The sequence below is a fragment of the Dermochelys coriacea genome, chromosome 7 (assembly GCF_009764565.3).
Source record: "Dermochelys coriacea isolate rDerCor1 chromosome 7, rDerCor1.pri.v4, whole genome shotgun sequence".
Taxonomy (NCBI): Eukaryota; Metazoa; Chordata; order Testudines; family Dermochelyidae; genus Dermochelys; species Dermochelys coriacea.
This window is the reverse complement of record NC_050074.1, coordinates 94985590-95013507: the sequence shown is the minus strand read 5'-3', so window position 1 is coordinate 95013507 and position 27918 is coordinate 94985590. Positions and strand designations below refer to the sequence as shown.

The following is a 27918-nucleotide window of genomic DNA, read 5'->3' as shown; positions in this document are numbered from 1 at the left end:
ATTTTGCTTTCACACAGACTTCTTCCTGGACTTTCCTTGCTGTGCTCTTCTAGTTCACTTAGCTTACTGACCGCTCTCTCAGTAACTCTTCCCAGGGTTCTCATCTCAGTCTCCATCTTTGATCTAGCCTTGCCCATCTGCATACTCTGCCCCATGGGTTCATCTGTTACCTCTCTAACTTCCAAATCTGCTTTTCCATTAGCGACCTCTTTGTTTGTGTGCTTATGTATTCCCCTCAGCAGTACAATCTCAATTGTCCGAATGTCAAAGTTTGGCTCCTCAAGGTTTTAGATAAAAGAAAGGACCACTGCTTAAACTTCCCCCTCTCATTTATTTTGCCTGCAGTTTATCCAAAATGCTCTTCTTCATTTGTTCTGACCACATCTCCCCTGTCTAGAGCATCTATACTGGCTTGCTATCTTCCTCAGTGTGTAGTTTATGTTCTAACTTTTGAAGCATTCTAGTGCATTTTGCTGTTGTCCTACCCAAGCATCTCCTCTTTTGTCGTCATTTAACTGTGCTCTGTTTCACGCCATTCCGTATGTTTAGAACAGCCTCTTGCCTAATATACCAACCTCCCTTCTTTAATTTCAAACTTCTGCAAAGCCTACCTGCAACAACTGCCATATGGTTGTCCATCATACTTTATTCAGTAGTGCCTTTAAACTGCCAGCTCTTCAGAGAGCTTCTGTATAGTATAACCAGTGTATGGTCATAGCACTAGGTTTATGAAAACTTCCACTTTAACTATCATAATTCATGGCTTCCTTATCTAATCTTCTTGTAATTTATTTCCCTCTAAAGATGGAAGGACATAAAGAGGAAACAAACACCTTCTTTACAAAACACTGTCTCGCTCTGAATAAATTACAGGAAGATATAACCAGTGTTCTGGCTCAACTTCAGAATGACTGTGAGAGTTTAAAGGAAGAAGCAGAGCTCGCAAAGCTGGCACTTACAGAGGTATCACCCTTTTCTTAGAGCAAGAAGATGGAATTAAGCATTTTGTACCTAGTGTTTTTCACCTGACTTGACTTAAAATCACCTGTAGTAGATCTTCATACTTGGTTCATCAGTCAGTACTAGGACCATTGTTTCCCATTAATTTAATTTGCTTGTCCTATTTCTGTTAATCAGCCTCAATTGTGATGCTTTCTCTAGCTTTGTGGGGGAGATGGAATATCACGTCTGCTCCTGGAGTGACCTATAGCTGTTGCTAAACCGTTGCTTACAACACACTCCAAAATCTAAGTGAATGCATTGCTTACATCTTTCCTGAGCACAACTGGTGGTTATGGCTTTAAAATATATTCTACTTTGGTGTGCTATATAATACCTTCCATAAGGAGTCTATTACATTTAATTTATTCATGTTGAAAGTGCTAATGGCTTTGAGGCAGGTAACACCCCCTCCGGTGTATAACTCTGCATTTTTCTTAATAGGGCACGAGCCAACTCATGGCTTCTCTTCAAAGCCAGCTGAATTTGTTGGTTCAGGAAACCCAGCAGAATTTAAGTGGTGTATCTAAAAAGGGTGGAAACTTGAAGACCACTATTGCTGTTGCCCAGGAAAATGTCCATCTGTAAGAAATATATTATTTTTCATATACTTACAACATTCTCTTACATAGATTACCACGAATGTAGATTACCGTGCAGTACATTCTTTTGGACAATTCCCAGCTGTTAGAGGTGGGTCCTGCCACAAAACTCAGATCCTGATTCAGATTTCCCCAACATATGAGGATATTTGGACCTAACTTCTGCTCAAAGTTGAGACTTCTATGCATCTTGCAATCAAGAGGTTCCATTTTTTTTCAGGAACTATACATCTGTCATCAGATATGGCTGGGCATGGCTCCCTGATTGCTGCATGCTTACACTCAGTTCTGCAGGCAAATTAGTTTATATGAGTAGTAAATTAATCTATCACTTGAAAAATGAGCTCACCGAATGAACTAGTGGCTAGTGACTTGTAGGGGCCCAACTTGAGACCCTTGGAAGAGATCTGATTTTTCTGGGGAGAGTGCTTGGTACCTTCTGAAAACCGAGGTCCTTATAAGACTTGTCAAGTGGACACCCACAGTCATTAGTCACTTTTGAAAATCTTGGCCAAAATGAATGTGTAATCCCGCAGTAATACTAGATCAGTGGTCTCCAACCTTTTTACGCCCAGGATCTACCTCGCCCTTTCCCCAAGGCCCTGTCCCGCTCACTCCATTCCCCCCCAACCCCATCGCTCACTCTCCTACACCCTCACTTACTTTCACCGGGTTGGGTGCAGGCTCTGGGCTGAGGCCGAGGGGAGCATAGTGTGGGAGAGGGCTCTGGGCTGAGCCTGGGGCAGGGGGTTGCGGTGTAGGAGGGGGTGAGGGGTGCAAGCTCTGGGAGGGGGCTCGGGCAGAGTGTTGGGGTGCAGGGGGTTCAGGGCTGGGGCTTGGGGTGCACAAGGGGGTATAGAGTGCTGGCTCTGGGAGGGGGCTCAGGGCTGGGGCTTGGCATGCAGGAGAGGATATGGGGTGCGGCCTCCCACCAGGCAGCTCTGACCTCAAGCGGCTACCAGTCGGCGGCACAGTGTGGCTGCCACTAAGGCAGGCTCCCTGCCTACCCCGGCCCCACGCTGCTCCCAGAAGGGGCCAATGAGCTCCTTGGCAGGGGCGGGGGCACGTGGCTCTGTGCACTGCCCTTCTCTGTAAGCGCTGCCCCCGCAGCTCCCTTTGGCCACAGCTCCCTGTTCCTGGCCAATGAGAGCTGCGGGGGGCAGTGATTGCAGGCAGGAGCAGCGGATGGAGGGAGACCATAGGGCTGCACCGGCCACTTCTAGGAGTGGCATGGGGCCAGGGCAGGCAGGGAGCCTGCCTTAGTGGCAGCCCCACTGCACCACCGGAGATCACAATTGACTGGAGATCCTCTAGGATTGACCAGTTGGTGACCACTGCACTAATTGTGGTTAGGGAAAACTTTACTGCATAAATAGCTTAAATAGAAAGCATTCCAATGTCATCTTATTATAATAGCATTGGATCTGGTTTACTTTGAAATTAGACTGTCTCTGCTACTGTTGTCAAATCCATATTAAATACATGATGTTTTTAAATCCACATTTCCAAATCTTCTGATCTATATTATGAATCTTTTGTTCATGCAGGCAAACTACAGACTTAGTCAGTTGTACAACTTCCCACCACAACAAATACATTGCATCTTTGGATAACTTCTCACGAGAGATCAGGAAGCTAAACAGGGAAGACAAAAAGTTGCTGAAGGAGTCCACTGAATGCTGTGAAAAGCTTCGCAGAACTCTCACCTCAGTGTGTCAGGAGACAGATGAATGGGTTGAATCTGCAAATACTAAGATTGACTGCCTTACTGATCAACAGATATCCTCCTTCAGCAGTGAGCTGGAACAACTTCAGTGTTTACAGAGGGTAACTGATAACTTCATAGTGTAATGAAAAGTTCTCAGTGGAGAGGACCAGAAAGTAGAATATGTGTAGATGCAAATCCAAAGTCATCTGTATATCATTCTACAGTACTGTTATGCTACAGGCCTCCTGATCAGGATAGAGGTTGGCTTGCCTTTCGTTTCCTGTAATGTCATGCACCCAATCTTTTGATATGTGATATTAACCACCTAAGTTCCATCTAAGCTGCGCAGTCATGCAGCTGCCTATTAAGCAGTGCTCAGGGCAGTGACAGGGAGAGATGCTTCTCCCCAAACCCTGGACTGCTAGTGGGTGGGTTTGCATAGTGATCAAGTATAGAATATGGCTTTCAAGTGGTAGCTAATCTTTTAATTATCATAGTTAGATTTGGCATCAGTCAGTGGTGAAAATGTTCCCCTTCAGAGTTACTGCTATTTCTGGTCCTTTATTTTTCTTCCTTCCCCATTCTTCTTTTCCCCATCTGTTTTTTCCTTCCCTGTAACAACTCTCTCATCCATGGATTTCACTCCCAATCCTTTCCCACGTCTCTGCTAAAATAAATAGTGAGCTAGTTTAATACTGACTTTTACAGTGTCACTAGACTTCAGAATTAACACCCCAATGAGTAAATTCACAGCTAAATGTTTCAGACTGTCTGAAGACTCAGGAAGGAAACACTGTCTCTGCATACTAGGGGTCTTCATGTCTGGAAGACTTTCTTTACAACCTTAAGGGCTAAAAATGCTTTCTAAAATGTAAACTTTCTTCCTAGCCCCTTGCAGGTATTTTATCCTACAATTGTCCAATATGCAATTATTTGCATCTTACTTTGAAGCATTTAGTACAATTTACTGTTTGAGCTTGATCCTGAATCTGAAAAACCAGTGGTCTGATCCAGCATGGCAATGTCTGAGTTCCTATGACTAGCTATTGGCATCTGTTCCCAAAGGACAGCATGTATATGCCAAGCAATGGACTATTCTAAATACTGCTCTCAAAATGAATATAAATCAGCATGGCCAAACTCTTCAATTTGAGGTCACATTTAAGTTTAGTGTCACAACCTGAAATGTAACTGATTTTGCTCCACCCGTTAGGCAAGAAACCTTAGCCTTAATTTTATTGTTAATTTGGTATTCTGTCTTTCAGAATGCAAATGAAAGCTGTAATGCATCGGTTGCTGAAGTCACAGACCAGATTAACAGACAGAAAACTGCTGAAGACAGGTTACTGAATAGCCTTCTTGACCAGATTCAAAATGATAAGGAGATGTTCCTGGAACAGAAACTGATACTCCATGAGGAAGCACAGTATGGATTGACTCAGTTTAATGCCTTCCTGCAGGAGGAATTTAAAGTGGATATCCCAACAGGTATTCACAGTGGGGCATGGGAAGGGGAATGATCTCACAGCAAGCTACTTGAGTACAGAATTCATAAGCTAAAACTAATGAGAGCATGAAGTGATTGATGGTCTTGGATTTTTTTAATATGGACAAGAATGTCTACAAAGAATGCTTCTTATATTTCATTTAATATGAAATCTGAGATGTAACTGAAATGGAAGATGGAAGTGTTTTAATAATTCCATTCATTTTTACATCAACTTCATTAAAGGGACAACTCCACAGAGAAAAGACTACTTGTATCCAGTGAATCTTGTGAGAACAGAACCTCGTGACCTGCTGCTTGAGCAATTGAGACGACAGCAACTAGAACTCATGGCTACATTAAATAGTGCAGCAAAAGTGGTAGAGCATGTGGATCAGGTAAATGTGAGATGGTATAAATACAAGGCTCCATTTTGTAACCACTCATCCAGAAGATATGGGATTGAACAGTTAGTGCAAGACTTTAAAGGTGTTTCAGTTCAACTCTGTAAACACGGAGTTCTGGAAGCTTTTACCTTCTGCACTGCAATCGTCTGTTACAATATGAGAATGCACAGGATGGGATAAAACAAATTCTTATGTTTAAATGGTCTTTTTTGCTTGATAGTTGTGCATGTAAAGATCTATAAATATCTCAAAAGATTGTGCCACGTATTTTAGGGACTTAATCAAATGATTGTAAATCCCTTATGAATTTAGCCATTCATGTAAACTGGCAATTTCTGTTTTTAGGACTCATTGGAGGAAGAAGATGTGGTGCAGGAATTTAACGAAAGTATCTTCAGTGATAAATCTTCCCTGGACACAAGTGTGTGCTGTCAAAAAAATAGTGGTATTCCCTTTTTTCAGGTAATTTCCACAAATGTTGCAGACAGGTTTGGATTTGACCAGGAAGCTTGGTGCCCCTCCTATAATAGGGTCAGAAGTAGTTAAATGGCATGCCTTTTAATAGCACTTGTGTAACATTGTCAGTGTAGGTTTGTGACTAGACTTAGTCCTTCAGAATATCAATTTGAGACTTCATATATCTTAATTTAAAGAAGCATCCAATAAATTCCCCCCTTAAATTGAGTTTTTTTCATCAAACTCAGCTGAAAGTAAGTTTTTCTTAAAACTGAAGCTGGCACAGGGAACATCAACTCATGTATTTTAACATGAGACTGCGCAGCATTAGATTAGATGTAGAACATCTACCATAATGGCTTTGCAACAGATTAGTACGCCCAACTCCACTGGGAAAGGAACGGGTAAACTGTTTTGGTTTTTTATTTTTATTTATTGACTAGGTGTTAGCCCATGGGCTCTTCTTGGTAAAGTGTTCAGAACTGCTCTAATTTCACTCATAATCCCTTTTATCAGGGCTTTGGAGCTGTGCTCCGGCTCCGCTCCAAAGCCCTGTTTTGGATAGCTAAAGGGTGGACTGCTTTCAAAGGCTTTGTACTGTCTAGTTATAGGATCTCTTTTAAGATGCTAAGGTCCTTGGAGGAGGGTGAGGGTGAGAGTTGCAAAAACCTCTTAACTGACTCTAGCAAAAGAAGTATCTGGTCATGAATCACTGCAGCACTCCAGGGATTAAATGCTTGCTTGCCCTGCTGAACATAACCTCTCCAATGTGACTTGGAAACTAAACAGGCAATCTTCTAGGCTGTCTATGTGGACTACTATATCAATATTTGTTTCAGTGAGGGAGATCAAATGTTCTGAGGATTTGTTTGGTGTATCCTTAAACACCTAATAGTACATGTTTGCTTCACCTTGTTTGGGCCTATATGAAACACAAAGGGTTAAACTGATTATTCCTGGGGGAATTCTGCACCAAAAATTTAAAAATTCTGCACACAATATTTTAAATTCTACATATTTTATTTGTCAAAATAACACAAATTAATCACACTACTTTCAATTATTTTGGTAACTTATTTCAAAATACTTGTCAGCAAGTATGTCTGTAACAATCCAGACAACAAAAAAGATTCAGGAAATGTTTTTTGACAAATAGATCCTTACTGGGCATATTAATACAGAACTTTCGAATAATTCATTTAAACTATATTAAACTGTATTAAACTATAATACAGAAATGTATTTCCCGCATCCTTCAGAAGCCATGCAAAAGCTTAGGGGAGGAGCTGAGGGGGAGGGAAGTAATTGGTGGAAAGGAGTCTGGGAATGAACCTAGTGTTGTTGGGTATGGATGAAAGAAGTGTGTTTTCTGGGGAGGAATCAGGAAGTTGGGGAGCCTTCCCAATGCAGATCCAGACTGACTCCTAGTCTCTCCCATTCAGGCAGGCATATCTGCTTCTGTCCCCATGTGTCTCTGCACCCCCCCCATCCCCAGGAGACCTTGCACCCCCACTCAGTCCCCCCATCCCCATGTGGCATTGCACCCTCACTCCCATTCAGCCCAACCCCAGTCTGTCTCCCCAACTAGTCCTTTTGAACCCCAGTCTGTGACCCCCAGCAGCCCTGTGTGCCCCGCTCTGTCTGTGCTGCTTCACTCCCCCACATATCCCATATCTCCTCACCTGGCCCCACAGGGAGGGCGCTGTGAGGAATGCAGCTTCTCCTTCTCCCTATCTGCAGCTGGATGCTATGGCCTGCTGCTCTCTGTTCTGGCGCCACAGCAGCCCCTGGTGGACAAACAGCATAACTTCAGTGCCTCTGCAGCAGAACATATTTTTTGCAGGGGACATGAATTCTGTGCCTACACAGTGACACACAATTCCCTCGGGAATAACTGGTAACTTATCAGAAGCCTAAAGGGTACACTTAAACTGGCATACAAGAATCAGATTTAAATCCAACTGCACAACCTTCTAGATTTTTTCTTTTTGATGGAATAGTAATTGTTGGTTTGCTTTCATTAGCAATAAGTGTGCTGTTTATAAACTTGTCTCACTATAGCTAAGGGTGCCCTCTCATTAATTAATTATGGTAAGAACTATCTTTAAAGAAATTACTTCCAGCAAATCAGTTCTTAGACACATACAGGAATTCCTGTATGTGTCATCTTCTTTTTGGTCTTAAGGAGAAAACCTTAATGCCTTAGGCTCATAAGACTCTCTTGTGTCCTAAAGAATAAATCTTAACAAATGTCTTCAGAAAATTGTCCTGTATAATTTTTTACGCTTTGAGTATTCTGTGCAGAATTATGTGGCAACCAGAAAATGGAGAGTAATGTTGCATTCTTTAGCATTGTATGTAAAGGTGTAATACTAACTGGGAACTTTTTTAAACCCTGCAGCACAAAAAGAGTGTAAAAAAGGATAAAGAGAACAAATCTACAAGCATCTTGGAGAGGTCCAAGATGGAGGAGACAACAGAACAATCTCTTCCCAAGTCTAAGCTTCCTTTAAAAGCACTGAACTAAGATATTTAATGCAGACCTTTGCATTTGTAAAACTTACCTCTGATCTTCTGTTCAGTCTGTGTGTCAGGTGCTGTATATAGTGATATATTGTTGCAAAATCAAATTTTCTAGGAAGTTGTCCTGCCTTTTTGTCTGAATTGTTTTTATACACTGTAACTTAGTTACATAGCATATGCTATAATTTAGTTGCATGGCATTTACAGACTTTTAAAACTTCAAATTATGGCTCTGTATGTTAAATAAAGACTTTTAAAATCTAAAGTTTATAATGCTAATTAGCCTTTCTGTAGCCATTTTCCCTGGATGTCACAGCTTTGAAAATCAGGAATAATTTTCAAGTCCATGTTAATCTCGGAATTAAGAATGAGTCAGTACCTCAAAGCTATTGCTTTAAGCTATCCACAGACTTGGGAAGATGCTGCCCTGACTTGCACTTGGGCCATATTTCCAAGGTTTCCTCAGCTATGAGGGCTGGAAGTATAGAATGGATCTTACAATAAATTCCATGGCCATGGACTAGTGGGCCCTGGCTATTTTGATCTTTATGTAATTGTATCTCCTTCCACTAGGTGTCTTCCATTACTTATCTAGTGGAAAGGAGGGGATGGAGCTGCTGTTTCCATTAACTACAGCAAAGCTATTAGACTGGAGCACCAGTCTTAGCATTGATCATGTATGTCAATATAACTTCTGGATTGGGACTCCGTTCTAGCTGCTTTCAGTGATTGCATAAAGAGAAACTCAGTTTTGGGGACTAAATTTGATCATCAGTCATGTGGAACTTGAACCTAGAGATTCTCTTAAATAGCCACACTTAATTTTGTGGGGGTTTACACACACATACACTGCTTTCTCATGCCTGTGCTGCACCACAAATATTCATTCACATGCTTGTGATTGCTACTTCTGCCTTTACTGAGGTTGCTGCTGGTACACAAACAAGGACTTAAATCAGAGGGGGGCAAACTACAGCCCGCAGGCCACATCTGGCCCGGGGAACCATCCTGCCCGGCCCCTGAGCTCCCAGCCGGAGAGGCTAGCCCCTGGCCCCTTCCCCACTGTTCCCCCTCCCCTGCAGCCTCAGCACGCTGCACTGCCAGTGCTCTGGCCTGCCCCTCCGGTTGGGCAGCGCAGCGGCTGGCTCCAGCATAGTAAGAGGGTGGGAAGCAGAGGATCCTGGGGGGCAGTCAGGGGACATGGAGCAGGGGGAGTTTGGATGGGGCAGAGGTTCTGGGGAGGGGGTGGCAATCAGGACAGGGATGGGGGGGTTGGATAGGCGTGGGAGTCCCAGGGTGTCTGTTAGGGGGTGGGGGTGTGGATAGGGAACAAGGTAGTAGGGACAGGGAGAAGGGGCGGTTGGATAGGGGGTGGGATCCTGGCAGGGAGTGGTTAGTGGTGGGGGGTACCTGGAGGGGGCAGTCAGGGAGCAAGGAGCAGGGGGGTTGGGTGTGGTGGAGGTTCTGAGGGGGGTGGAAAGTGGGAGGGAGTGGATAGGGATGGGACAGGCTGTTTGAGGAGCCACAGCCTTCCCTACCTGGCCTTCCATATAGTTTTGCAACCCTGATGTGGCCCTCGGGCCAAAAAGTTTGCCCAACCCTGACTTGAATGATGGTAATGCTTGTTTATGTTGACATCGGCATAAAAACATTTTACAGAGGTCGAACGTAGAAGAGAGAAAACAATACTTAAAAAACAGGCATTATAGCTTTTCACTAGCAATAGCTGAAATAGTTTTAAAAAGCTTTAGTATCAAAACAATACTTCAGTGAGGCTATTTCCATATTCAAACTAGTGCAAGGGGCAGAAGTGGTTTAAAAGAGCCCACCACTCAAGAAAACAACACTGATTATGTAAGGCCTAGGTCGTCTTTGGCTCTGCTGAAGTGGCACTAGAAAACTTTATTTAAAAAAACAAATAAAAAAATCCTGACCTCTTTCCCTTACCTTATGTACATTCCCAACAATAAAAATGAACACTGCTATTCTCTGTACATGATGCAAGGTAATAACATATCAATAAAAGGAAAGACTACTCTTGCTCTAATGGGGAATATGTCAAGATGGGAAGCAAAATAAAGGCAACAGCCGTTGGGTTCATGATGGGACTAACAAGAAGGGGAGTATAGTCTTTTCCAATAAAATAACGGCAAGCTAATAGCCCTGTCTGAAGGAGTCCTATTGGGCGTGATAGAGAATATCAGTGGAGCTGGGGATGTTTTAAAAAGATGTGCTCTGGTTGACCAATTTGGCCTCTAATGATGTTACATCCATATACTAACAGCTGGGATCTTATCTATGATTAAAATGAATTCCTACACCCACTGGTGGCTGGTAATGAGCGGATAAGGAGGGCCATGCTCCACCAATTAAATCTGCTATCCTGTTTTCTTCTTTAAACAAAAACCCTTTGTGGTAGATGACTTCCCCACTTCTCTCCAGCAATGCACTAGAGAATGCTGCAAGGGGCTGGTTGTATCTAGTACAGCATCATCATCATAAAGTGCACTCAGGATGGTGGGGCTAGAAGCTTCTAACTCCGTTCTTTGTTGAAAATATAGAGCAATGTGGTGTCAGCATGTGTTTGTAGACTCTTTCCAGTCCTCTGAATCAAAGTAGCCTCAGATTCCCATTGCCAGTGAAAGCTCAACCACCCTACTACAAGAGCAACGTGAAGGTACCCAAATTGGAAGGTCGGAGGAACAGGCCAGTTTACGATTTCAAGGAGGCGACAGATAGGTCTCTGGGACCTGCTGAGGTGAAACAGGAGCTGCAGGTTTTGTGAGTTGTTTGTGTAAATTGGTGGCTAACCCAGGAGGAGATAGGGAGCAGAGCAGCTGGAGTCTGGTTTTTCTTTCCGGGTGGGAGAGGCTTTTTGCTCATGTTTTGAAGTGGTGGGAGTTGCAGCAGAGCAGCTATTGAAGCAAGGTTTATTCACTGGGGGGAAAGGAAAGAGTCTTAAATTGGTTGTTTGATTTTATCTGACAGATCAGAAATTATGATTGGGGTGGGGGATGACAACTATCTGCCAAACACAGCTTTCCCAATTATGCTGGGTGCCATCCAATGCTTTTATGTTAAATGGGTAGGGGGAAATGAGAGGAAGCCTATAACGACGGGGGCAGGTGAAGAGCAGAAGATGGAGGAAAAGTGGCAATTTAAAACATTAAAATGCTTTTTCCCTCAAAAAGACATGGGGAAAAGGAGTACAAATGGTCCAGGGCACTTTAAAAATAAAGACACAAGGTAGGAAAAGATTAACAAAAAATATACTTGGAGCAGCTGGACAAAGGTGCATACAACCTTTTTCCAACTATTTTTTTTCTTCTCTTATTAGAAACTGTTTTTCATGGTAAAAGGGTCTGTTGTATAAACTGTCTACCCCCATAGTTATTTTATAGCTGTGCATTAGTCAATTACACGTTACAGTATTATAAATGAGATGTGGATCAGCCAGCAGAGTAGTACGATGTGCTTGTTGGTTAAACTCAAGCTCAAACTCCACATACACTAAATCCTACAAGGCTCAAAAGGCCTCTGGTCAGCATGCACCCAGCTGCAGCTGAGGTCAATGTTTAAATCTCTAGCAATTCTGGAATGCACCTCATTCCAGTGTGTCTTGATAAAGAGGTTGGCCACAAAAAATAGGGCACAATATAATTTAAAAATTCCCTGTCAAGCAATTGAAGTCCATAATTTCATTTTAAGGTGACCAGGTGTCTAGTTTTCTACCAGAACACCCTGTCAAAAAGGGATCCTGGCGGCTCTGGTCAGCACCACGCAGCTCCTGGGAAGCAGCTGGCATGGCCAGCTCCTAGGCTTAGGGGCAGCCAGGGCAGCTGCAGCTCCCATTGGCCGGGTCAGGGCAGGGGACAAACTAGCATGACTCGCAAACGCTCAGCAGGCAGCTGTTGGGGGTCATGGCACGCACCTCTCCTGCTGCTGCTGGCCTTCTTCTCTTCCTCAGGCTCCTCCTGTGGCTGGGCTTGAGCTGTGGTGTGTGCTCTTGCAGTGACCCCATGGTCTGTCGCCCTGTCACCAGCACCCAGGAGTTCGAGGTATGTATCCCCGTCTCAGAGTGCTGGGAATGGGGCAGCTGGAGGAGAGGGGAGGAGAACGAGATGAACCCAGCGCCCAGCACTGCCCGGCCACCTCGGGGAGTCAGGGGCGGGCCTGGCAACCCCGCCCCGGCAACACCGCCCCAGCACCACCTCTGCCCCGGCAGCACCCCCCACCCAGCTAGGATAGTCCTCCTGAGTCCACCACTGGCCCCAGGAGCACTGGACTCTGGGCAACCCCTCCCCCACTCCAGCCCTGCACCCCCATCACTGAACCCCTCCCCATCCCCTCTCACTGCATCTCGCTGTCCCAACCCCCCATCTCGCCCTGCCCCCCACACCTACCCAATCCAGCCCTGTACCCCTTACAGCACTCTCTCATACATCCTCTCCACCTAACAGAGCCACCACCCCCATGTCCCTCGCCCCCGACAGCCCTACACCCCATTCACCTCCATACACTGCTGCCCTCCCATTATGTCCCTATACACCCCTGTGCCCCCCCACATCCTCATGCACCTGTAGCCTTCTGCCTCCCCCTGCATCCCTATCCACCCCCACATACCTCCTCCTCTCTCCTTCACTGCCTCCTCTCAACTCCACCCTGCTCTCATCCTTGGCCTCTTTCCCTCCCCATCCTCTCTCCTCACCCCCTCTGCATCTTTTCCTCTCCAGCCCACCCTCCTCTCTTCCCAGCTGGGTGATTTAGGCAGCCCCTGGAAGAGTGGAGATCTCCTGGACACCATCATAATCAGAGAGAGAAAATAAAATGGCAATAAAACCAGACAATAAAACTCAGCCAGCAGCCCAGGGCCCAGGCAAAGCAGAGCCCCCTCAGTAGGGGGCCAGCCTCCGGCCCCTTCCCTCTGGGGCCCAACCTTCACGCTGGGCACGACAGCACTGCAGCCCCCTGGGCAAGGGGCCTACAGGCATGAGAAGTATCTTGCAGCTAGAGGGGATGGAGTGAATAGGGGCAGGGCCTCAGGGAAGGGGCAGAGCAGTGTGTGGGCAAGGGTGTTCGGTTTTCTCGAATTAGAAGGTTGGCAACCCTACTTAGGATGGAACCCTACTTAGGATGGTTACAATGGAGAAAATCTTTAATACACAAACTACCCTGCCATAGCAGATTAAGTTAGAAATAAATTGCCTTTGTTGGTGGGGTCTACAAAAATGTCTTGTGCTTTCTGTGCTGGCTCTGCAGCAGATGATAACAAGGAAACATGATTTCCGAAGCTCTTTAACAGGAGACCATCAGCGTAATTTGTAAAATTAAGTTTTTGTTTCCTTGTTTTCTTTAATTTCAAAGAAAACATTTTTTAAGCAGCTAAGAATTCTCCTATCCTGTTTACAACCCAAACATTGCAAAATTGTGTTAGTTCATGAGAACCTGAAAGAGAAATTGACTAGAAACAAATCGAAATTGTCTAGTCTCTTTTCACTGATTCATAGATTCTGAGGCCAGAAGGGACCATTGTTATCATCTAGTCTGACCTGTATAACACAGACCATAGAAATTCCCCAAAATAATTCTTAGAGCATATATTTGAAATACATCCAATCTTGATTTTAAAATTGTCAGTGATGGAGAATCCACCAAGACCCTTGATAAATAATTCCAATGGTTAATTCATTGTCCAAACCAAGAGAACTGTGTAAATTAAATATCATACATGGTAAAAAAATAAATTAGATTTTTAAAATCCTTACAGATTTAATCACTTAAGATGTTTCAGTAACACATGCAAGTAGTTATTTAATTTTAACCTGGCTATGTCCCTGTAGCATAGGTGATACTGGTATATTAAAAAAACCCATATTTATATGGTCAGAATTGTACTTTTAGTTACAGTAGTTTAATTTAAAACAAAAAAATCGGTTCTTCAGCTCAATTCTACAGAAGAAAAAAATCTGCAATTTTGCAAATGGAAAATAAAATTAGGAAAGGAAATATTCTGTTCAGATTTCTAGGAGTTTATCACAAATAATAATAAAAATAAAAGCTTATACTATAGAAATTACTATGACACCTCAGTTTCCACTCATCATCATAATAAGTAGCACTTCATAGGGCTGACTTCCCCACTGTGTTATTTCTCTCGTTTTATGCTGGAATGATTCTACTGAAGTCAATTGACTCATACCAAGGTAATAGATTGGAAGATTAGGCCACATTTCTTCAAAGTGTTTTACAAATGTAACACTTATGTTTTATTCCACTGTAAGGAACCTAAAGAAACTAGGATCCTGTCTGTTCTATATGGACACTAAAGATCCTATGGCACTTAGGAGGACTTGGCTTAGTGTTCTTGGCTGATATTTCCTCTTTTTCCCCCCCACTGCTCTGTAATGTACTCTTTTGCTGCCACCCTTCACCCCAGAGGCGACTGCTTTTCAGTGGTATTCCTGTCCTGTAGTGTGTAAAGGGCCTTTGGGATCCTTCAAGATAAATATCTTTATTTTATTGTACTTTTGTTAAAGGCCCATTGAAATAATTTCAAAGACTCTCATTGACTTCAATGGACCTTTAATAAAAATACAATTAAATACGTGTCTTTTAGAGTAATCAGCATGGATCCTTTTTTGCATCAAAGAAAGAATAAACTCCCAAGTCTACAATAAGATCACACAGTAATTCATGCACTAGACAAACTAACTTCAGGAACATAACTTCAAGTATCTCAAATATCATAGCTTTCATTGTGATAAATGGAAACCCCTTGACATCTTTATCATAAGGGGAATCTCATTCTGTGTAATGAGTGAAATAACCACTGTTCTGTGTAAAAATTATGTTGGGAAAATGATTGCTCAACTTTCATATAACTTCTGCTACTACTGACAGAACCTTACATAGCTGCATGGCTATAGCTTTATCAGTGTGCTCTGGAAATAAAGGAAAAATGGATCATTTATCATTTGTTATATCCATGTCTTGTATGACTTAATTAAAGCAATACACACTACCTTCATTTCAAAACCAATCTGTCATATAGATATACATATTCAAATGGTCACAATATAATAACGATTGGCGCCAAACTTTTGCTCATATGCTCTGGCAGTTTGTTTTAGGTTCATCATGTCAGATTGAATTTCCTTGCATAGATGGATTCAATGCCAGAAACGAAATTTTATGATGTCTGTTAGTTAATGCAGAAACCAGTCTTATTAATCATAGATTTACAAAGGGCAGTTTTATTAGATGTTATCCATAGCTTATGTTGACAATTGATTTTCATTGTAGGGCAACTAAATTTATTATTTGTAATAAGATAAAGATAATTAAATTGACTTTGTAAAGGTTGCTATCATAAATGTGAGTAGTACCTGTGAATAGCAGGCATAAAACTGCTTTAACTGTGGAAATTCAGTAACTGGTAGCTGCTTTCTTTCCACTACATTTAATAGTTTCTGAGCATTTCTACGCTGAACCCTGTTTTGCAGAGTTTATGTCTAGGCTATTAAAACTTATTTTAGGATGAAGCCTAGTTTCTGGATTTTTTTCTCTCTAATAAAACAAAATCAGATGGGCATTTTTCTAAATTATAGGACTAAAATAAAAAAATCATTTAAAAAAATGCACTATCCAACAGAGATTTCTCTGTGATCTCAGTATTGTAACTAAGTTTTTCAAAATACTATATTTTTTGCAGACACTTTGTCTACAAAATGCACTAGGCCTTGGAGTGGTGGTTGGTTTGTTTTAAAGTAAGTGAGTTTAATGCTTGTGAAAATGAGGGACTGATTACTTTGAGGGAGAAACATGTTTTAGATTTTTTGGAAGTTGTACTGGTCCTATTTTACATCTCTCTCTACCTGTAAAGCTTTAATACTGTGAGTACAACTGTAGAGGCTCTTTGGAAAGAATGGAAAATTACAGCTAATAAATGTTAGTAAATAAAATTATAAAATATAATATTTGCAGATGCTACCAAGCTGGGAGATGTTGCAAGGAGAGGATTAGAATTCCAAATAACCTTGACAAATTGAAGAATTAATCTGAAATAAACAGAATAAAATTCAGTGAAGATGAGTGCAAAGTATTACACCTAGTAAGGAAAAATCAAATGCACGAATACAAAATGGGGAATAACTAGCTAGGCACTGTACTGCTGAAATGATCTATGGATTATCATGTATCATGAATTGAGTGAACAATGAGATGCAGGTGCAAGAGAGGCTGATATCATTCTGGAGTGTATTAAAGGACTGTTGTGTGTAAGACACAGGTGGTAACTGATCCACTCCACTCAGCACTGGTGTGTCCAGTTCTGGGCATCACACTTTAAGAAAGACATGGACAACTGAAAACAGTCCAGAGGAGAGCAACAAAAATTATAAAAGGTTTAGAAAATTTGACCTATGAGGAAAGGTTTTAAAAACTGGTCATATTTAGTCTTGAAAAAAGAAGACAGTTTATCATGGAGTTCATATTACCAGTTGTCAGACTGTGACACAAATAAGAGTCTAATGTTGGTGTTTGGTATTTAGGCATGGTAATTCCCATTGAAATCAATAAGAGTCAGGCACTTAAATACCTTTTGAGGATCTGGGCCTCACAGACTACAGCGATGTAAATAAATACATGCCAAAGGATTTTTTTCAGGATTTGTAACGTAACAGTCATGAAAATCTATCATAAAACAGCCCATAGTCTGAGTTACAGCGAGAAGAGTAAGGCAATCTGGAGCCAAGAGGATCAATCTATTCTTAACAAATCTCCTTGTGCCTAGGTGTTGGTCTATGAGTGGAGCTTGTGTTGCCCTCCTGTTAGTACAACTCATGATGGAGAACAAACCCTTACTTTGAATCTCCTGGACTTTGCAATTCAGTCATGTAAAAAAGCACATATAACAAATATTCCCTGAGGTGTGAGATTTCTTGGCTGTGTTTTGTCTCTTTTAACAGTAACACCGTGCTGCATTTTTAGAATGTTTAGACCATTACAAATGATCACTTTCTGATTCTCCCTGGGGTGTATGTGGACTAGAGGTGCAGCACCTACTGCAACAATCTTATATTGTCTGATGGCTTTAATGGCTTACTTAATCTGTGCAGGACCAACCCAGGCCAGACTCCTTCTTCAGATATTATTATTCCATTTTTATTTGGTATTTACTTTAAATGAAAGGCCATGATCCTGTTCAAAGACATCATTTCCCTCTCTCCCACTTCTGTCATTAGAACCAGATAACAGGAAGAGACAGTCAGATAACTGGCCACTTATTCAGATTTCACAGAAGCTTTTAGGCAGAAATAAGGACGCCAGCCTGAGTTGAATCAATTCATTTCAATGATTTGCTGATTATCTATGTTAGTTATTCTTTCATTATCTTGCCCAGTGTCCAGGACTAGTCTTGCAGCCTCTGGGTCTCGGCTGGATGTTTTGTTTCAGCTGATTATTTTTAGGGAAAGCTTTGCACAGTGAACTGTATTCTAAAGACCCAAAGGCATTAGTGGCATTGGAAAAATTGCGAGCCAATCTGATGATAACTGAGCTTCAAGAGAAAGACTAATCAGCTATTAATGGGGCTTCCTAAAATCACTTCCCTTCCTAATTAGCTCAAGAAAATAATCAACATAGCCTTAGATATCCCCACTTGGAACTATGACTTGAAAGCTTGGGTAACAGCTTCTACATCATCATCATCATCATTATTTATATTATGGTAGCACCTAGAGGCCTCAACTAACCAAAGCAGGGACTATCTGTAAGTGACCTGCACAATGAAGAGTTTATAATCTGAATAGGCAAGACAGACAAAGGTGCAAGGGGAAACTGAGGCACAGAGCAAAGAAGTGGCTTGTCTTACCTCACACAACAGGTCAGTGGCAAAGCTTGGAACAGAACTCCTAGTTCAGTGCCATCGGATAATACTGCCTCTCCAAGACATCATCGCTCCTTCCTTTGTCTGACAATAAAACTGTGCTGTGTTAACTGTCTGGATTTTTCTCTTTGGATAGATATTCTCTCTTCTAGCAGTGTGTGTCCATGTAGGTGTGCAAATGGGAGAATAGGGAAGAGACAGGACCCTCTCATGCACCCCTGCATCCCTAGCTACTGGTTGCTTTTGGTTTTTATGGAGGTTCTCTTCTAAGAGCCAGTTTCCAGTGTACTGCGTGATGGGGCTAGTATGCTAAGCACATCGTATGAGACAGCTAGCTGATACAGCCATCCTGTGCAAAGGCAATGCGGGCCTGGTCTTTCCAGCAGCTAGATGATCTTAACAGTCATTGGATTTCTGGGAAATACCCTTTTCTCTGGGTTTTTTGGCCACCCAGGAACGTTTAATCAGTATTTTTTTTTTTTAGTCAGTTCTTTTCATTCCTTTCTTCTGAGAAGTTGAGTTTTCAGCCTCTTATCACATTTCTTAACTTTCCAGTGAGGTGGGCCCTTTGCCAACATACAGATTGTTCACCAGCATTTAACCCTGTGTATTGCAATACAGGGTAGATAAAATCACACAATATTCTTTGCACACTAAAAATGCAGCACCTGCCATTCTCATTTGTTATGACTTTCTGAATGAATTCACCTACATTAAATAAAGCATTTAGCACATGGTCCATGATAATGTTGGAATAATAAGAGCAAACAAAACAGTGAAAAATTCTGTTGTTCTAGATGATTTCAAAAGAAACTCAAACATAACTGGAAATGCAAATAAGATCATTCAATGCATTTTCTTATAATCACAGACAAACTGACAGAGTAAGTGGATAAAAGGAATAAGAAAGATGCCAAAATTAAGGGCCCTATTTTCCTTCCCTATGCAGGCTGAGCAGTACAATGTAGGGCATAAGGTGCTCAACCTGAATAAAGGTGGAACAAATAGGACCTGCGCTCAGACCAAGCAATGGGTTCTATTGCCTCATCTCATCGTCCTGTGATCTTTTTATTTCTGAATGTGTTTGTGCACATGCACATTTTGTTTTGTTTTTTATTTAAGGCAGATTGAGATGTTTAGGAGAGAGGCTGATAAACCAGCAAATAAAGAACAAAGTCAACAAGATGAGATGGCACCACGCAGTCATATGGGTGCGTTTGTTCAATAGCAGGGAGGGGGAAGAGATCCCCGGAGCAGATATACCATTCACAGCACAGATAAGGATGTCCTTTTGACATCAGCCCCCACCCAAGCTGATCCAACCTACTCTATTAGAGAAGGCAAACTGACAGCTTGACCAAAAGCTGGCAAACCTGCAGCCTTGAAATAACTGCATACAGGAATAGATTTTGCTGTAAACCATCTTCTGGCCACCAGCTGGATCAGATATGATAAATGTGTCCAATGACTAATTCAGAGAGACTGGAGTCAATGTTCATTTTAAAAATTTGAACTGCACAACAGCCATTGACTTTGGTATATCCATCTTAAGCTGCAAAAAAAATAACTAAATAGATCAATAATGTAGCGAGACAATGGAAAACCAGCCTCCCTGTGGGTAACTAGAAATCTGGTTTGTTTTTATTCTGACTACGAGTATAGTAGTACTCCCTACAGCACTCTTCCATGCCATAATTTAACTTCTTAGTGAGAAGATCTGGAATAGGTCTAAATTAGCTAGGAGAACAGTAATGTTTCAAGAAAAGCAGCTTCAGGAATTGTGTAGTACTGTTGGGGAAGAGGAAAGGACGTGCCTAATACTGCACCAACCCAGACAGAAAATAACATTTTCAGCTATCTTGGGCCTGGTCTGTACTGGGTGGGGTTTTTTTTTTGTTTTTTGCTTTGGTGTAACTGCACCAGCACTATAGCTGTAAGTCATGAAGCAGATCAGACCCCCTGTTGCACCAGTGTAAACTGTGACTTGCACCTGTGTGGCTCACTGTGCTCAAAGTCATAATTTACACCAGTGCAGTGTGTCTACACTAAGGGTCTAGCACTGGTGTAGCTGTACTAGTGCAAAAACCCCATCATAGATGAGATCTTTCTTAGCTTCAGGTTATCTCACACTGAATGAACCTGTCCACTGATTACAGATTTGGCACCATTCCCGGGAAAGGGGTCTGATGTCTATTCCATGTCAGCTTGATGGCTCACACAATAGTGCAACCACCATCATTATCTTAAGTAAAGTAACAAGTAATCTGACAAACTCTTAATTATAAATTAATTCAGATTGGCCTGGGTATGAGCAATGTTGCCTATCTATAAAATGGACTGGAAAAGCAAAATTAGGTAATAATACATAGATACCGCTCCAGCAGGAGAGATGTATAACAGGTGCTACAAGCAGACATTCGGATCTTATTGAACATCTTCATTAATGACCTAGCAAGGAGTAAATAGCACATTAATTAAATTCTGTAATGGTATTACACTGGAAAGCATTACAGATACCCGGGAGGACAGAACAGTAATAAAAGGGACATAGAGAGGATAGAAGTATGGATGTGAAACAACAAAAATAGATTTAACTTGGAAAAATATAAGCTCTGGAATTTGGAGTGAAATGTTTAGAAATATACATTGAATGGGAGGGGAAAACCCGAAGCACGATAATCCTGAAAGAGACCTTGAGGAGACAGGTAACAGAAAATTACCAAGAAGTTTGCTAGGTGATGTGGTAGTGGAAAAGGCCAATGCAAGTTTGGGCTGCATGTGTAGCCACATCACATCATTGAGTGAGGAAGGAGCAGCCTGTTTTCTTACAACTCTAGTGAGACTTTCTGAATATTACAATCTGGGCTGGGTACCCCATTACCAAAAAGACAAACTGGAGGGGAGCAAAAAATGTGATTAAAGAGGTTGGAGGGACTGACTGTCAGGGAAAGATTTAAAGAAATAAATGTGTGTAGGTTGTCTAAACAATGCTTAGGAAGTAACAGGCCATAACTGTCAACTGTTGTGTGTAAACACTAAAAAGTAAGAGGAATTGTTTAGCATCGTACATGAGGGCAAAATAAAAAGCAATAATGACAGCTTCACAGAGTTCCCTGCTGATTTACATACTTGACACATAATGAACCAATTAAGCCCTCACGAGTGAACAGGTATCTATCTGTCTTTCATACATTGTGCATCATATGGATGACAACACCAAGGCGCAAATCCTACCCCCCAACTCAGGGCCAGGGAGAGCCCTAGATCCTACTGAACTATGTGGGTCTTCTGAAGGAGGTGGAGATGAGGGAACAGGATTTCGGAGTCTAGTACAAACCCCACCTTGTACTACAGAACTCAGTTCTGCAGTGCCTCTCTGCGTGTACGGCCCCAGCTAAGATTGGGCTGGAGAACGCACGGACTGAGCTGAGGAATCTGTCTCTTTGTGAATCCACTGTCCATTGCCCTCATGTGACCTCTCTTCTCTCTCTCTTCCCACTCCCCAATAGCAAAAAAAAAAAAAAAAAAATTAAAATTAAAAAGTGTTCAAAGGTCCATGTTGAATCATTTGCAACAGAAGCATCTGACAAGATGCCATTTTCTCTTTAATGGTAGCATCTCTGTCAGACTGTCTTTTCCTTGAACATATCCATTTGAAAGGAATTCTGTTGTCTTCATAAAGGAAAAAATCTCTTCCTGTGATTGGTCTTTAATAGCACTGTTTCTAAGGTATTTCTTTGTTGTTTATTACATGTAAACACAAAAATATCAAATACAAAAATGACCTTCACTCTATTATTTGGTATTTTCCTGTTGTGTGCTATTAATAATGTTAATGTGATTCATACAGTAGGCCCTGAAAGGCAGTTCTCATCTATCAGGGGGATTGTGATTGTGGGCAGGAGAAAGAGATAGAGGTAGTATCAGCCTTAAGGAAAACTGATACTTTCTTTACTTCAGCCATCTAAAATTTTACTTACAAGATATTTCAAAACATACACTCAAGGCCCAACCTGCAGTTCTGACACAAGCAAAACTCCCTTTCCCCTAGGAAACCATTGACATCACTGGAACTGCAGCCTTTTACTCAATTTCTGAATTTGTCTCTAAGCATCCATTCCTGAAGCCTTAATTAGTCTTTTAGGCCCACGTCTACAACGGTATTTAGGTTCCTAAATTAATGGAAGTTAGGAGCCTAAACACCTTTGTGTATCTGGGCCTTATATCTAACCCTATATTTTTCACACAATGACTAATATCTAATTCCCCTTGTGACTCCATTGTTGAACACCTTTGGTACTTGGCTTGATTGTTATTTTAATCTTCTGTATTTGACGATTAACAGCTACTGTATGTTCATATCGACCCAAAATAAAAATGAGCACACCTAGGAATTGATTTTCTGATACCAAAATGATCATTTTAAAATACGTAAGGGGAACATTCAAGGTTCTGGAAAACATTAACAAAATATAACTGAGTTACATTTTCAATTCATGCCTGATGTGAAATTTCTATTGACATCAAATTAGATCTGTGTACTTTGGAACCAACTGAACTGTTAACAATGAAACTCTTGCTGTGCAAGTCCATTTTGAAATTCATAGTATTTTGAATTTTGACTACACTACATATAAAGAAGTATTTTGTCATTGCTGTAGTTTGGGGGACAGATTCTCTATTGCTTTGTGCAAGGTACAGAGCAAAGAAGAATCTGGTTGTGGGGATTTATAAGCATTTTTGGGGTGTAACTTTTATGAATGTAGCCTTTACATAAAGATAGAGAGAAGTTTGAACATGTTGCAGTCAATCTCTCATAGTTAATAAAAATTAGCCAAGGAGTTGTCAGTTCCCCATATACCAAGGATCTGTGTTAGCCTACCTTACGTGGTAGGAGACAGAGAGGAAATATCAAACAGGAAGTAATAACATAAATAGATTTTTCTGAAAATCTAAATTAGTTTTGTTTTTTTAACATTGTTCACCATATTCTCATAAATGTAGAGGTCAGATAAGAAACAATTTAAGACATGGGAGGAATAGAAAAGAATAAATATTCTAAAACACATTAAATCACAAAATAATCTAGGAGATGCCCCCTTTAGGTTCAGAGAGAAACTCCAATGAATTATGTGAATCTTTAGATAAATCAATTTAAGAATCTTAGGGAGAGAAGCTAGTACTGTAATAACCATTTGGACTCTGTGCACTTTTCAGCATCATGACAATCTAGAATAAAAGGCTGGATCAAGCTTTAGTTCTAATATTGGGACCTATGTTTCCTTTCCTTTATCAAGAAGAGCAAAAATGGACAGAAATGCTCCCATCCCACTCCCTGGGACTTCAGGGACGAACTTTGCAGGTAGTCCACAGGGTCAAGATGTCCCAGAATGGGAGTTAATGATGAAAATGTTGGGAGTTAGAAGAGGTGGAGGCAGGAAGCAGCCAAACTCCAGCAGTGTTTTCTTCTGGGAAGCTAATAAATATCTGCTATGATAGTTCTAAAATCAGTTCAAAAAGCAGCATTAACTCCCCTCTGCAGCTTCTATTTTATCAGAGCTGAAGACAGTACACAACTAATGGGCATTCAGCCAATAGCAGCCTGGTTCCTACAGCGTGGTAACCTAGTGCCATAGAAGAAGGTGCTTTCTAATAATAATGGAGCGTCAGGCCAACCCTAAGGATGGCCCAGGATTTGTGCTCTATTCTCCCTGCAGATCTTTGGATTTGTGGAGTTTACAGGCTAGGCCTCTATTCTGTCTGGCTGCAGAGCACTCCCCCAGAAGGAGAGAATACAAAGGAAAATGCAAGAAGAGAACTTTGCCGATTTTTCAGTGATCTCTGTTTCCCTCCCACAAGTTTTCTCATTTAAGGAGCACTAGAGCTTCTCAATACAATGATTGAAAGATGAGTACAAGGTTGGCAGAACAATGTATTTCCCCTAACCTTCTTGGAAACTGCTGAACCATTTTTGTTTAAACTTTCCAAAAATATTTAGCCTGAGGCAGACCTCTAGCATGCAAAATTTCAGCCTGAATAGTTTAAGTCGAGAAAAACTAAAAGCAGTTGAATGTAAAATCTTGTTTTGGAAAATAATAAGCAACCTTATGGGTCACTGCCAGCTCTGCCTGGAACAACAACTAATTAATTAATTAATTAATTAATTAATTTCAGTTCTTTTTTAAACAAAGATTCACCATGTTCTGTGTTATATTACATGTACCAATTTAGAATTGTATGGAAATGAGAGTTTTCCATGTATTCTGTTTGTAGTTCATTTAAATTGCATCAAAGTGGTGGGGAGGATGATTTTTAGAGGAAAGTGTCTAACAGCCAAGATATCTGGAACACCACAGTGTTGTGTGACATCACTTTCTGTAATACATAATGCCACTGATTGCAGCACAGTTTGGTTTCTGGGGTGTTAGGAAAATTAAATGTTCCATCCTGTACTGTTTCCTCCTTGGAGAATTTTCAGGGCTTGCAGGGTCACCTCTTTTGGAAGAGTTTGCAGATCTTTCTGGCAGTCGGAAGAAGTGAAATGGCTGTAGACATTATAGAGCATCTTGGAAAGCTATACACACTTCAGGAATCAATTAAGAGGTAATTTTTGCTGCTAACCTATTCCTGGTGTTACAAGATGGAAGTTCACTCCCCACCTCCTGTAAATCTCCTAGGGCCAAGTTCACCACTGATGTAACTCCATTGATTTCACCTAGGAGCTGCTCATCTCTGGTGTAGCTCTTCTGAAGTTAATAGAGTTACACTAGGTATTAATATTAACTATTGGTACTGTGATCCATGTGTACTCAAAACTCCCATACCTGTATGTGCTAGTCCACAACTGTTAGTTCAGGAAGATCAGAGGCTAGAATACCTCACAGACAGAAGAAATACATGGACAGTATCAACTTTTTAAATATAGGCCTTCACATGTCTCCAGCCTTATGATTGTTGTGCCCTCAAAACTCGCATTGACTTCAATGTATATGTACGAGCTAGCACATCAGGTACATAGTGTTGGTTAGTAGCAGATAGCTGTTTCTGAAAAATTGTTTTATGGGAGAGTCTTTTCAAAAGTGTAATTAAAACTGAAATATGTATGTACCTGTTCAAACATGACTCTCTTGTTCTTTTTACATATCATAGTGTTCAGAGAATTGGTTTGGATCTTGGAGTTACATGTTTGAAGTTTCAGCCAATAATAAATATGAGTATTTTGTGAAACTGCCATATTATTTATTCATTATTTTTCAGTCCAGCAAATCAGTCACTCTGTCCTAATCAAAATAGTCAAAGATGAAACATAACTATATTGTCATTGGGTTCTGTCATATAGTGCCTTTGATCTGCTTCTATAACTCCCATTTACATCAATGGGAGGGCATAGATGCTAGCATGACTGGCACCTTAGAAATACCTTCAATAGATTTATCAGTGGGAGTTTCATGTGTATGTCCCACACCGCTTCCACAAATTCACTAATAAATTGGAGAGCCTGATATAACTCATCCACACTCCACAATATCTACCCCACACGTTAGCACCCTTCTTATATGACTCATTTATCACACGGTTAATAAGGGTATGTGTGGTGGGAATACTGAATCAGGGATAAGGTTGTTATTGGAAGTTTAACTATAAACTTTCTGATTTTTAATTTTAACATTAATACAACTTTAAGTTTTCAACCATTTTATAACAAAGATATTTTAATTTAATTTATAACTGTTATACTCCTCTGGTGACTCTGATATGCTGTTGAACAGTTCTCTTTCAAGTTCTCTTATAATAGAATCATAGAAATGTAGGGCTGGAAGAGACCTTGAGAAGTCACATACTCCACCCCACTGTACTGAGGCAGGACATGTATACCTAGACCATCCCAGACAGATGTTTGTCTAATCTGTTCTTAAAAACCTCCAATGATGGGGATTCTACTTCCACAACTTTCTTGGAAGACTATCCTTATAGTTTGGCATCTTTTCCTAATATCAAATCTAAATCTCCCTTGCTGCAGATTAAGCCCATTACTTCTTGTCCTACCTTCCATAGACATGAAGAATAATTGATCACTGTCCTTTTGTAATAGCCCTTGATATATTTGAAGCCTGCCATCAGGTCCCCTCTCAGTCTTTTCTTCTCCAGACTAAACATACTTATTTTTTTAACCTTTCCTTATAGTACAGGTTTTCTAAGCCTTTTATCATTTTTGTTTCTGTCCTCTGGACTCTCCAATTTGTTCTTCTTAAAGTGTGATGCCCAGAACTGGACAAAGTACTCTAGCTGAGGCCTCACCAGAGCTTAGTAGAGTAGGACAATTACCTGCCATATCTTAGATAGGACACACCTGTTAGTACACCCCAGGGTATTGGTCTTTTTCACAACCTGCATCACATTACAGGCTCATATTTAATTTGTAATCCACTGTAAATCTCAGATCCCTTTTTGCGGTACTACCACCTCGTCAGTTATTCCCCATTTTGTATTTGTGGGTTTGATTTTTCCTTCCGATGTGAAGTACTTTGCGCTCGTCTTAATTGAATTTCATCTAGTTGATTTCAGACCAATTCTCCAATTTGTCAAAGTATTTTTTTTAATCCTAATCCTGTTCTCCAAAGTGCTCACGACCCCCTCCCTTCTTGGTGTCATCTTCAAATTGTATAAGCACGCTCTTTACCCCAATATCAATGTAATTAATGAAAATATTGAATAGTCGTGGACCCAGGACAGACCCCTGTGGGAACCTACTCAATACGCCCTCAAACTACTCTTTGAATTAAGTCTTTCACCCAGTTGTGCACCTACTTTACAGTAATGAATTGGATGTTTATCAAAGGCTAGTGTAGCAGTTATTGTTGAAGATCTGGAAGCATAGTCACAATGTGTACCTCTCATCATCACTAGGTGGCGATAGAGAGCAATCTTGCTTTAATTTAGAATGTATGGTTTCAGAGTAGCAGCCGTGTTAGTCTGTATTCACAAAAAGAACAGGAGGACTTGTGGCACCTTAGAGACTAACAAATTTATTTGAGCATAAGCTCAATATTTGATGCATCCGATGAAGTGAGCTGTAGCTAACAAAAGCTTATGCTCAAATAAATTTGTTAGTCTCTAAGGTGCCACAATGTATGGTTAGATATGCTGTTTTTATATGGTTTTGTTAACCTACCACGGCTTGAATTTCAGTACTCCTATTGGTGTAAAAGTTATATAACTTACTCATAAGTGCACCAGATATAAGAGAAACAGCATAAACATGAAAGCTGAATTTTAAAGATATCAAATCTGGATTTGGAAGAAACTTGACAATTCCACACTTGTTAGTTTGAAAGGTGAAATTTGTGTCACTTAGCTGCGTAAGCTGCATTACAGTCTCCATTAGAAAAGTAAATATATCCTAGCCAAGAAATCCATGCTGGTGGGATTCACCTTAGAGAAAAGATAGAGGAATGAAAAATATCATGCAATCTTATTACAAATGAATTTCTGACCCTTTTTTCCTTTCTGGCAAAGATCCTTTCCTCCTGGGTAAAGCCGGAAAATATAGCCCTCTCCCTATTCACGTGCTCTCCTCTTCTCCCAGCCACTGGTAGGGTCCATGACTAATGCAAAATGGGCTATGAGCAGGGGAAATATGCATCTTCTTTGTTCTCTGAAGACTCCCCACTGCCCTATATTGCCCCTTCCTTCCCCAGGTCCTTACTTGTAGATCGGATTTTATCTATCCAGTCCCAGGTGCAGGGTCATGTCTTCAACTGGGATCTTTGCCCCCTGCACATGGTAGTAAGCCCCAACATTTCAGACAAATGCAGGATGGAGCCCCCTAGGTGAGCGGACACATCAGAATG

General features: G+C 41.1%; 1 protein-coding gene across 5 annotated transcripts in view; it reads left to right on the top strand.

Annotated features, from left to right (window-relative positions):
* KIF11 (kinesin family member 11) overlaps window positions 1–25765 on the top strand; it is a 74452-nt gene extending 48687 nt beyond the window's left edge. For 4 of the 5 annotated variants that reach the window (XM_043519581.1, XM_038411545.2, XM_043519580.1 and 1 more), the window contains 7 exons: window positions 805–963; window positions 1444–1583; window positions 3149–3428; window positions 4575–4797; window positions 5042–5193; window positions 5548–5664; window positions 8060–8446. In XM_043519581.1, coding sequence (XP_043375516.1) covers window positions 805–963; window positions 1444–1583; window positions 3149–3428; window positions 4575–4797; window positions 5042–5193; window positions 5548–5664; window positions 8060–8185 — 1197 coding nt within the window. In that variant the 3' untranslated portion in view covers window positions 8186–8446. Of the gene's footprint in view, window positions 1–804; window positions 964–1443; window positions 1584–3148; window positions 3429–4574; window positions 4798–5041; window positions 5194–5547; window positions 5665–8059; window positions 8447–25751 lie in introns of those variants that run through there. The other variant, XR_006282947.1, reaches the window with a different exon arrangement.
* The last annotated feature ends 2153 nt before the right edge of the window (window positions 25766–27918 follow it).